The 12,727-nt window shown below is 41.1% G+C and overlaps 1 protein-coding gene across 2 annotated transcripts in view; it reads left to right on the forward strand.

The window, feature by feature from the left end:
• LOC126298761 (cullin-2) overlaps positions 1–12,727 on the forward strand; it is a 168,831-nt gene that overhangs the window by 62,499 nt on the left and 93,605 nt on the right. For both annotated transcript variants that reach the window (XM_049990209.1, XM_049990212.1), the window contains exon 9: positions 3,158–3,373. In XM_049990209.1, coding sequence (XP_049846166.1) covers positions 3,158–3,373 — 216 coding nt within the window. The remainder of the gene's footprint in view (positions 1–3,157; positions 3,374–12,727) is intronic.

Here is a 12,727-nt window from a genome sequence, read left to right on the forward strand (position 1 = left end):
CTAAAGTGTGGGAGAACTTCTGTTCGAAGCACAATTGACTGGTTTTTAGCAGTTACAGTGCAGTAAACATTAATGATAGGTTGTGTTAATCTGTCTATATGTTGTTGCTTAGTGATTAACCAGTTGTGGGAGATGATAAGAAGAGGCAGAACAGTTTATGATATGTTTTTACAAAATTGTGTTGTGGAACAGTGGCCACATCACCAGGTACATCTGTCGACTTCCATTGTACACAAATGTCTTGCAATAACATGCTGAAATTTTGAGATATATATCATTATGGTCTACTTATGCAGTGTGTGAAATTTAGCTTGGACACCACTTGTCCCTTTTGTGCTACCACACTTCGAAAATCCAGGTTTTTCAGGTAATTTTTCAAATTTTTGTAATTTCGTGCGCATGTTACTCTGTTTGTATGACTGATAGGGGCATGATGATGAGGTCTGTGTGTGTTTAGGCCACATTAAGCTTACTACAAAAAATTATATCCTTTTTGAGTGAATTATATTTGGCATAGAGGGCACCTACAATATGTACCTTTTAACGTATTACATTTTTTATTTTCCCTCAGAAATATGTTGTTGGTGTTTTGATTCTTGGAGTGTGTTCTCTAAATGGATGTTACTGGGCTGTAAAAATTTCACTGGACTGTGTGGAATAGTTCCTAAGTTATTAAGACCTGAAGTTGGGTCTGAAGATAGATTGCCAGATGCGGGTTGCAATTTCCGGGTCATGCCACCTTCTTTCACAAGTCATAATTCTGGAACTAATTGGCAGGGGAAACTAATACTTTGTACACGAGTGTTCCACACATGGTAAAATTAGTGTACTGAATTTCAGTCAAATCTGAGACTATGAGCTGTAGCCCCTGGTTGAACTGACATGGAATGACCCTACTGCTGATATATGTCATGGTAGTCATGTGTATGTGGTGGTCAGTTGTGTGAAGTCAGTGCAGTAATGTTGGTTGACACGGAGATGTGACAGAATGGTGGAAAGAGGCTATTGTGTTTGGACATGCGCATGACCATACCGTGAATGAAGTTGCCAGATTTGTTGGTGCATCAATGCGGACTATCCAATGTTTGTACAAGGAATCGTGTACTATCCACATCCTTGTAATATGGTGCAAGAACTGCAGTGATAAAAACATCCTGCCGAGGGCCAGAGACGTGTCACATTTTGTTAGTGACAGTCTCAAGTTTAACAGGAATTACTGCTGCTAATAAAACTTCTCAGCAGTTTACAAGTGAATGTTGCAGTGGGACCCTGCATGCAGTGGGCATTTTCAGCTGGGTCCTTCACAAGAGGCCATTCCTTACAGTGATACATAAAGCTGTAGGTGAAACAACACTGACAGCTGATAGCAGCTGGGTGGAGGCTTGTAGTGTGGTCGTACATGTCATGATTTTGCCTCTTGAAAAGTGCGTTGATGGTCCAGCAAGATGACCAGATGTGGTTCTGTGGTGTTTTGGGGATGCTTTTGGGGCCATGGCATGGACTCACTCATTCAGGTTACCATGAATGGGAGCCAGGTTGTTAATTTCAACATTCTCTCAGCCAAAAGCATCCTCATGTCTGTAGCCTGTTCCTCAACCCATTCTAGGTCAATCTGGGACTAATCATGTGGCGTAACATCGTGTTGGAGGTATGGTTTACCTGCAGAGCATTGTAGTAGAACAAACAAATGCACATGATCCAACATTAGGTTGCAGTGACATTTACTGGTGTGTGAGACAATGACAGTGGTGTGTGTGACAATGACAGGAGTATTAGGTGTGCCATTTCATCCCGTGTAAATATCACCCACCAAATCTGCACAAATTGCCTCGACTACTGCCTGAATGCTGCCCTGTTGGCAAACAAGAAGTATTCCCTTGGGTGACATTTGCTGCATTACTGCCTGAATGCTGCCCTGTTGGCAAACAAGAAATATTCCCTTGGGTGACATTTGTTGCATCTGTATTGTGCCTTAGGATGCAACAAAATGTGGTGAGACTCTTCAGTTCAGGTGATCTCTCTTCATGCTGATAGTGTCCACTGCCAGTGTTCCTGCTTCCATGCTAATCTCTGTGCACTATGACAGTGTGAGCAGATGAATGTATGTGAGATATTATGTAAATCAAAGGTGGAGAAAGGAAACAGAAGGGAAGGGAAGGAGCTACTGATCTCAGGTGTGTCGGGATAATATGCGAAATCAGCATTCACATAAGTGTGTAATATATTTGCTGTAGTAATCCATGGTAGTAGTTCTGGATGTCATGGCTTTTCACTAGCTGTTATTTTCTAGCATTGAATTGGTGAGTGAATTGATGGATTGCAGTAGAAGGTAACTGCAGTTGTCAACATGTTGCCCACAGAAGTTAACTCTGGTGTTGTTCACAGCAGCAACCTCAGAATTGGAGTGTGTTGTGCTTTGAGATACACAATCTGGCCATTATAAAATGCGCTGATATTAGGCATTGTGCCTATCTGGTACACAACTTCACACTGGTGACCAGTGCAGTGTCTGATGACACCCCTGTCACATGGCACACCAATCTATTCCATTCATTGTGATGACAGGTGTCTCAAACGTATCAGCTGTCTCTAATTTCATTACTCTTGTTTGTATACACTCATTTTTTCAAAGTTGGCCAGTCGAGTATTCAAATGATGATTTTCCCCTATTCTTCTTATCTACTTTCCCCTCCCTCCTTTGTCAAATGATTATAATTAATATAATTTAAAACTGACCATTGTTTTCTATGTGGTTCTCATTAGAGCCCAATTTGCTTTCAGCCATTCTGTGTTGATCCTATTTTTAGATTTGCTGATTCTAAACATTTTTGTTACTTCTCTGGCATATACCGTGCTGTGTTTGCTTCTAATGTCTCTCTGGATCATAACCTGGTTATCTAAGTCTTAATGTTCTTGTTGAAGGTGAATGGTGATCTGTATTTCACAGTGTGGACAAATCTGGGCATTTAATCTCCAGTTCTCTACCTGCTTTTATGGAAGTCCTCACTATTTTGCTTGTTCCATTATCCTTACAGCTTCTGGACATAGGCATATTCTGCTGTGTGTTTGTGTATGTGCTGGCATTTCACTGCAGATAAATTGCAGTGAAATATATGGTAGAGCTTTCAATAGTTATATTGCTTTTCTTGTATTTCAGCTAGCAAAATACTGTGACTCTCTATTGAGAAAGTCAGCAAAAGGGATGTCAGACACAGAAATAGATGATCGCCTAGCACAGTCCATAACAATATTTAAGTACATTGATGATAAAGATGTCTTCCAGAAATTTTATTCAAGGATGTTAGCCAAAAGATTAATACATCAGCAGAGTCAGTCAATGGATGCTGAAGAAGCTATGATCAACCGACTGAAAGTAAGTAATTACTGAGTGATTGTGCAATTAAATGTCTATTTACATTGTGAATGCAGTATGTAATTCGTATATAGTGCTAACACTGAAGGAGATGGCAGTGGTTTTTGCTGTTGCTGCTGATATTTTCTTCTTTCAGAATTCACTGTTTTTATTTTATAGATATTCTACAAGTGTAACTTTGTCAGAATTTTTTTCAGATATGAAAAAATTGGAATTGTGGGGGTAAAACTATGTAACTACGTGGAAGCAAATATTGCTACAAGCAGTGATGAGTAATTAAGATGGCAGAGCAACATTTGATTCTGAGTAACCAAGAGTATGATAGGAACGTAATCTTTTTTTATTAATTGAGGGAACAAATAGCTATAAGTATGTAATGTTAAGCAGTATTGATCAAATTGCAGGCAGATCATATTTTTACTAAAAACAAGTTCTTTGCCAGTAACAAAGAAATGTATCACATTTGTCATGACAACCAAGACTTTTTATTCCAGATAGAATCATCAATCACTTTTTCAACTTAACAATTCAGTTACTTAATTTATAATGCATTTTCCTAATACATATTAGATCACTCATTAAACACCCCACAAACATTAGTTAAGAATTGTCATTTGTCTAGTGCAATTTGCAAGGTAGTTGTGCAATTATTCTGTACACGAGTTCAACAGTTTTCAGCTACTCACAGACCCCAGTTTTCTGTGAATCTTTGATCCTGTCTGTCTCTCCTACGTTGTTGCCAAATATGTGATGAGGTAGCAAAAGGTCCTTTCCAGTGTGGTGGGTGTGGCATGTATTAAATTGCTGTGGTGACTTGATGGTAGGACTGTTGCGTGTATGGGACCTCATGTTGGCTCAATATAGATACTGAACATTTTTCTTTCTCACCCATAGGTTTTCTCCTCAGCCCTTACAAAACCATGCAGACCATCTTTGTCCAGGACAGGTGCCTTTCTTTATTCCACATGCTTCTGCACTTGGGTAAACATACACATTTTTACAACATAATGTCTGATGACTTTGTGAAACACTTGCAACAGTATGTCTTCTGACAGGAGGATATGAATATAAGTTGCTTTTTTTTAATAGCATCAACAGTTGAACACATCAGACTGACTTCCACATGGAGGATATGAGGACATAGAAATAGGCATACCTGGTGTTGAGCAGCAACTTAAAAAGTGTTGAAAACAAATAAGTCAAATGCATGGGTGGCGCCTCAGTTTGATTTTACATAGAGCACTCTTTGGCGTTGACACCTTGCATTTATCGTGAATTTGTCACCCAGTGCAAAGCCCTAAGCAACTGGAAAAAAGTGCAGATGACTCCTATATATAAGGAGGGTAAAAGAACAGGCCCGTAAATCACAGACCAATATCCTTAACTTTGGTTAGCTGCAGGATTATTGAGTATATTGTAAATTAGAATATAATAAATTTCCTTGAGACAAAAAAGTTTCTGTCTTCAAATCAGCATGTATTTAGAAATCATCACTTGTGCAAACTCAGCTTGCTGGTGCCATAGTGGACCAAAGTCAATCCAACAGCTAGTCAGGATTGCCAGAGGACACTGCAACATCTCAAGCATCATCATCATCACTGGGCAGCATCGGTGGACGAAGGCTTGCTATATGATGAAATGCAGTAACAAGGAATTCTGGGAGTGATATGTCTCCTTCTTGGAAAGGGATACATCTTCATTCCTTGTGTGGGTCAGTCTCCTTAGACTACTCGACGACCAAAGACCAACAAATGTCCTGGGTCACCTCCTTCATGGCAGCATATTTACTGATGTTTTGGTTCTTGCCAAACACCTCACCTCTTATTATGTGGCAACGTTTTGAATGTATAAAAGATAAGTTGAAGATATCCCCCTGTTCTTTACACCCCACCATGCAATATTACATAATGAATCTTTCACTGACTGTAAACTACTTCATTCTCTTGCCTCCTCACCTGATATTACTGTATCTTCTTAGGCTCCTCAACAATATTTTGCTTGAAGATCTTTTCCCTTCACTACACGAGATAGTATCATTGTCCCAATCTTTAAACCAGGCAGAAACCCAATGTTCATAGACTGCTACCAACTAATTAGCCTCACCAATGTGCTCTGCAAACTGCTTGAAAGAATGGTAGCCTAATGATTATGCTGCTTTTCAATCACAGTTCCATTTGTCTCCCCATTAGTGTGATTTCTAGTATGGTTCACAACCAACTGTCAGAGTAGGTTGGAGACAGCAATCCATCAGGCAGTTTTCTAAATGCCAACACTTCATTGCAACCTTTTTTGACCTACATTAGGCATGCACCACCACTTGACACCATCGCATTTTACTTGCACACCATGACTGGGACTTGTGGTGCTCCTTATCTATTTTTATTCATCATTTTCATCCCACCAGTTGTTTTTGTCCTAAGGTTGTACATCACTCGGATTCACATTGATTGAGAATGGTATCTTGCAGGCCTCCGTGCTGAGTGTCATGCTCTTCCTCTTGCAATCAGTGGGCCAATAACCTCCATTGGACCTCTGGTTTCTCCATGCTGTATGTCGACAACTTTTGCATTTGTCATAGTTCCCAGTATGTAGCCTTGGCTGAACATCAGCTGCAAGGTGGCCTCTGAAAGGTCTCCACTTAGAAGGTTTCCCATGGCTTCGAATTCTCTCCTGCTAAAATGTGAGTAATGCATTTCTGTCATGGTACCAAGGTCTGTCCTGACCCAGACCTCTACTCAAATACTCAGTGCTTTGACAGTTTTGTACAGTCTTGAATTTTGGAACTCCTCTTTGATAAAAAGCTGACATGGCTATCCATATATGTTAATTAAAGACTAGCAGTATGTAAAAGTTTACCACTCCTTGCTTCCTTGTCGACACATCTTGGTGTACAGATCACCCTAACCTCCTCCATATTTACTGGACCTTGGGTCTCGTCCTGAGGGTTGCCAGGTTCATGGCTTAGCAACACGGTCAGCATTAAAATTGTTGGACCCAGCCCATCATTGTGGAGTAAGACTGGCCAATGGTGCTGCACAGCCTAGTCCCATAGACAGTCTCATAGCCAGAGTGGGAACTTCCCTCTTCAGTTTCGACAGAACCAGCTCTGGCTTACTTATGCAGTTACCATCTGACAATTTCCTTATCATCCCGTTTATAAAATTCTTCTTGCAAACAAGGGACATTGACTCCATGGCACCTGCCCTTTGGTTGGATTTCTTAAAGGATCTCAACCTAATCCCTTTAGAATGTGCTCCCTCCCCATACTTTCCCACGCACCCTCCTTTGGTTAGTACCCATACCATGAATTAGGGCTGATCTATTTCAAGGATCTAAATTTTGAGTTGTCTCCATGGTCTTTCGACCTGTGTTCCTCTCAGTTCTTCAGAAGTAGCATGGTGCTATCATAATTTACACTGACAGCTCTAAAACCATGTGTAGGACAGGATATGTTGTTTCATATCCTGCTGGTCAGGAACAGCATTTGTTGCCAGGAACATAATTTGTGTTTTTACAGTGGTGCTTATAGCCATTAACAGAGTGAGACACTTGAAGTAGTAGATGAGCTCTGCTATTTGAGGAGCAAAATAACTGATTATTGTCGAAGTAGAGAGGATATAAGATGTAGACTGGCTATGGCAAGGAAAGCATTTCTGGAGAAGAGAAATTTGTTAACATCTAATATTAATTTAACTGTCAGGAAGTATTTTGTGAAAGTATTTGTATGGAGTGTTGCCATGTATGGAAGTGAAACGTGGACAATAATTTGTGGCACAACTTGACTAGAAGAAGAGTTCGATTGGTAGGACACATTCTGAGGCATCAAGAGATCACCAATTTAGTACTGGAGGGAAGTGTGGAGGGTAAAAATTGTAGAGGGAAACCTAAGAGATGAATACACTAAGCAGATTCAAAAGGATGTAGGTTGCAGTAGTTACTTGGAGATGAAGAGGCTTGCACAGGACATAGTAGCATGGAGATCTTCCTCAAACCAGTCTCTGGACTAAAGACCGCAACAGCAGCAACAACAACAACCACAACAACAAACACCACCACCACCACCACCACCACCACCAACAACAACAACAACAAGAACAACAACCATCACCACCAGTGCTGGGGTAACTTTTCGATTCCGCAACTGGAAAAGGTGAGAATCTGAGGACACAAGATCATGTGAATAACATGGGTGTGGAATATCTTTCAAGTCAACTCCTGTGTAATGTTTATCAGAATGCAGGCTGGTGTTACCATTCACATTAACAGTAACAATGCAAGATTGTAGCTTGTATATATTTTGTACTGATGGCTAAACAACAAACTGGCATAAAATACATTCCATATGTATGGAAAAGTTCCATGGAGAGTTTCTCATTTAAAAATCACATTTGAATGTTGGGTGTTTGTGAAAGGGTATTGTTGTGTGTCATGTGAAAAACAGAAAAATCTACCAGCACATGTATGAATTTGACAGTGGCAGGATCATGGCCACTCGAAACTGTGTGTTATCGTTCCAATATATTGCTGCTAACATAGATATGGACCCCATGACTGTCATGTGAATATGAAATTAATGGTTTCAGGTGGGCTGTACTCAGCACCATGCAAGATCTTAATGGCCCACCTAGGATCATGAGTCTGTTGCACTAGTTGTAGCATCAGAATACATTGAAATGGTTATTTCATTCAGACACAAAATAAGGGTTGGTGCTGAGGTTTTAAAATAACACACACATGCTTAGAGACACAAGAAAAATTAATAGAAGTATTAAGACTACAATACTGAGAATTGAGTTTGGATTAATGTTTCTGGAAGATTCAAAAGACATAATCTTGTTTCCTTCTTGTATGAAATTTGACTCAGTGCTAGTAGTTGTTAGACTTTTTTTAGGTATCATAGTTAAGTTGTTATCCTTGGGGAAACTAGTCAGAGAATGGCTTGCATATGTTAGTACGTATGATTCATTGTAATAAACTGGCAACATTTTAATTAATGAAAACTTTCCAGCTGTGTGAAAAGTAGTTGGCTGCAACGTTAGGCGGGTGATGAAGCCCCTTAAGGAAATAGCGGAAAGGTGGGGGAAGAAGGCCAATGTTCACTCTGTCTGCTTGCCTGGGGGGGGGGGGGGGTCTCATCCGAGATGTGGAGGAGGCCCTGCCGGTGGCGATAGAGAGCACTGGGTGCACCCGACTGCAAATTGTTGCTCATGTCGGCACCAATGACTCCTGCCGTCTGGGTTCAGAGGTCATCCTCAGTTCGTACAGGCAGTTGGAGGAATTGGTGAAGGCAGAAATCCTTGCTCGCGGGGTGGAATCTGAGCAAACTATTTGTAGTATCGTTCCCAGAACCAATCGCGGTCCTCTGGTTTGTAGCCGAGTAGAAGGCTTAAACCAGATGCTCAGATGATTCTGCGGAGATCTGGGGTGCAAATTTCTCGACCTCTGCTACCGGGTTGAGAAATGTAGGGTCCCCCTGAATAGGTCAGGCGTGCACTACACGCCGGAAGCAGCTACAAGGGTAGCGGAGTACGTGTGGAGTGCACATTTGGATTGTTTAGGTTAGAGAATTCCCTCCCTAGGCTCAACAAGACGCCTCCTGAGACGTGGCAAGATAGGAGTAGGCAAAATGCAACAGGGAATAACAATATTAGTGTGCTAATAGTAAACTGCTGGAGCATCTATAGAAGGTTACCAGAACTGCTCTCATTAATAAACGGTCACAATGCCCATATAGTACTAGGGACAGAAAGTTGGCTGAAACCAGACGTAAACAGTAATGGAAATCCTAAACTCAGATTGGAATGTGTACCGCAGAGACAGGCTGGACAGTTAAGGGGGAGGCGTGTTTATAGCGATAAGAAGTGCAATAGTATCGAAGGAAATTGATGGAGATCCGAATTGTGAAATGATTTGGGTGAAGGTCACGGTTAAAGCAGGCTCAGACATGGTAATTGGATGTCTCTACAGGCCCCCTGGCTCAGCAGCTGTTGTGGCTGAGCACCTGAAGGATAATTTGGAAAATATTTCAGGTAGATTTCTCCACCATGTTATAGTTCTGGGTAGAGATTTTAATTTGCTGGATATAGACTGGGAGACTCAAACGTTCATAACGGGTGGCAGGAACAAAGAATCCAGTGAAGTTTTTTAAAGTGCTTTATCTGAAAACTATCTTGAGCAGTTAAACAGAGAACCGACTTGTGGCGATAACATATTAGACCTTCTGGTGACAAACAGCCCCGAACTATTTGAAACAGTTAATGCAGAACAAGGAATCAGTGCTCATGAAGCAGTTGCTGCATCGATGTTTCCAACCGTAAATAGAAATATTAAAAAAGGTAGGAAGATTTTTCTGTTTAGCAAATGTGACAAAAAGCAGATTACAGAGTACCTGATGGCTCAACACAAAAGTTTTGTCTCAAGTACAGATAGTGTTGAGGATCAGTGGACAAAGTTCAAAACCATCGTACAATATGCATTAGATGAGTATGTGCCAAGCAAGATCGTAAGAGATGGAAAAGAGCCACCATGGTACAACAACCGAGTTAGAAAACTGCTGCGGAAGCAAAGGGAACTTCACAGCAAACATAAACATAGCCAAAGCCTTGCAGACAAACAAAAATTACACGAAGCGAAATGTAGTGTGAGGAGGGCTATGCGAGAGGCGTTCAATGAATTGAAAAGTAAAGTTCTGTGTGCTGATTTGGCAGTAAATCCTAAGAAATTTTGGTCTTATGTCAAAGCGATAGGTGGATCGAAACAAAATGTCCAGACACTCTGACCAAAATGGTACTGAAACAGAGGATGACAGACTAAAGGCCGAAATACTAAATGTCTTTTTTCAAAGCTGTTTCACAGAGGAAGACTGCACTGTAGTTCCTTCTGTAGATTGTCGTACAGATGACAAAATGGTAGATAGCGAAATAGAGGACAGAGGGATAGAGAAACAATTAAAATCATTCAAAAGAGGAAAGGCCACTGGACCTGATGGGATACCAGTTCGATTTTACACAGAGTATGCGAAGGAACTTGCCCCCCTTCTTGCAGCGGTGTACTGTAGGTCTGTAGAAGAGCGTAGCGTTCCAAAGGATTGGAAAAGAGCACAAGTCATCCCCGTTTTCAAGAAGGGACGTCAAACAGATGTGCAGAACTATATACCTTTATCTCTAACGTCGATCAGTTGTAGAATTATGTAACGTGTGAACCCAGCTCGCACTATTCTTTCACGAGACTCAGAGGGCCTAGACACGGGTTCCCAGGTAGATGCCGTGTTTCTTGACTTCCACAAGGCGTTTGATACAGTTCTCCACAGTCGTTTAATGAACAAAGTAAGAGCATATGGACTATCAGACCAATTGTGTGATTGGATTGAAGAGTTCCTAGATAACAGAATGCAGCATGTCATTCTCAATGGAGAGAAGTCTTCCGAAGTAAGAGTGATTTCAGGTGTGCTGCAGGGGAGTGTCGTAGGATCGTTGCTATTCACAATATATATAAATGACCTTGTGGATAACATCGGAAGGTCGCTGAGGCTTTTTGCGAATGATGCTGTAGTATATTGAGAGGTTGTAACAATGGAAAATTGTACTGAAATGCAGGGGGATCTGCAACGAATTGATGCATGGTGCAGGGAATGGCAAGTGAATCTCAGTGTAGACAAGTGTAATGTGCTGCGAAAACATAGAAAGAAAGATCCTTTATCATTTAGTTACAATATAGCAGGAAGCAGTTAATTCCATAAATTATCTGGGAGTATGCATTAGGAGTGATTTAAAATGGAATGATCATATAAAGTTAATCATTGGTAAAGCAGATGCCAGACTGAGGTCCACCGGAAGAATCCTAAAGCAACGCGCACTTCGTTACAGGATCATTTAGTAATCGCGAAAGTGTTACGGAGATGATAGATAAACTCCGGTGGAAGGCTCTGCAGGAGAGACGCTCAGTAGATCGGAACGGGCTTTTGTTGAAGTTTTGAGAACATACCTTCACCGAAGAGTCAAGCAGTATATTGCTCCCTCCTACGTATATCTCGCGAAGAGATCATGAGGATAAAATCAGAGAGATTAGAGGCCACACAGAAGCATACTGACAACCCTTCTTTCCACGAACAATACGAGACTGGTATAGAAGGGAGAACCAATAGAGGTACTCAAGGTACCCTCCGCCACACACCGTCAGGTGGCTTGCGGAGTATGGATGTAGATGTAGATGTAGACATGTCAAGCATACCACATGATAAATCATGGTGGATTGCAGTTAAAATACTTCCATTTAATTTGAGTGTTAAAGATAGTTCAGGTGTATCACAATCTTTACACATAAATGTCACATCAAAGATTGAATTGAAGGAGTAAATTATACCATAGCGACACCTTTGAAGATATGGCTGATAAAGATGCATTGAAATTCTAGGGCAGTCATTTCTCAGAAGACTGTTCACAAACAGTTCTTTCTCACAGTTGTATATTTTACTATCTAAGAAAATTGGTGATTCTTGGCAAATTAACTTCGTACCACATTTATACATATGCAGACCATACTTAGAGATACAAAATATCTTTGACTGTTACTGATCAGTAATTGCCTTAGTTAATACGTATTGTGAATGCCAGCCTGTTGCCACATCACAGTGTGAGTATCAACATTTGAAGATTATGCTTCCATCTACCAGTGATATAGAAATAAGAACAGTTAATTCGTCTGCAATCATTTTCTAGCAAGCATATCAATTATACAGTGAAGAACCAAAGAAACTGGTAACCTGCGTAATATTGTGTAGGTCCTCTGCCAGCACAGAGAAGTGCCGCAACACGATGTTGCATGGACTCAACTAATGTCGGAACTAGTGTTAGAGGGAATTGACACCATGAATCCTTCAAGGCTGTCCATAAATTCATAAGACGACAAGGGGATGGAGATCTCTTCTGAACAGCACGTTGCAAGGCATCCCAGATATGCTCAGTAATATATGGGGAGTTTGATGGCTAGTAGAAGTGTTCCCAGAGCCACTCTGTAGCAATTCTGGACATGTGGGGTGTCACATTTTCCAGCTGGTATTGCTCAAGTCTGTCAGAATGCATAATGGACATGCATGGGTGCAGATTACACACGTGTACCCTGTCAAGAGCCGAATCTAGACGTATCAGGGGTCCCATATCACTCCAACTGCACACAACCCACGTCATTACAGAGTCTCCACCAGCTTCAACAGTTCCCTTCTGACATGCAGGATCCATGGATTCGTGGGGTTGTCTCCATATGTGTATATGTCCATCTGCTCGATGCAATTTGAAATGAAACTCGTCCTAGCAGGCAACATGTTTCCAGTCATCAACAGTCCAATGTTGGTGTTGA

The sequence above is a fragment of the Schistocerca gregaria genome, chromosome X, assembly GCF_023897955.1.
Source record: "Schistocerca gregaria isolate iqSchGreg1 chromosome X, iqSchGreg1.2, whole genome shotgun sequence".
Classification (NCBI taxonomy): domain Eukaryota; kingdom Metazoa; phylum Arthropoda; class Insecta; order Orthoptera; family Acrididae; genus Schistocerca; species Schistocerca gregaria.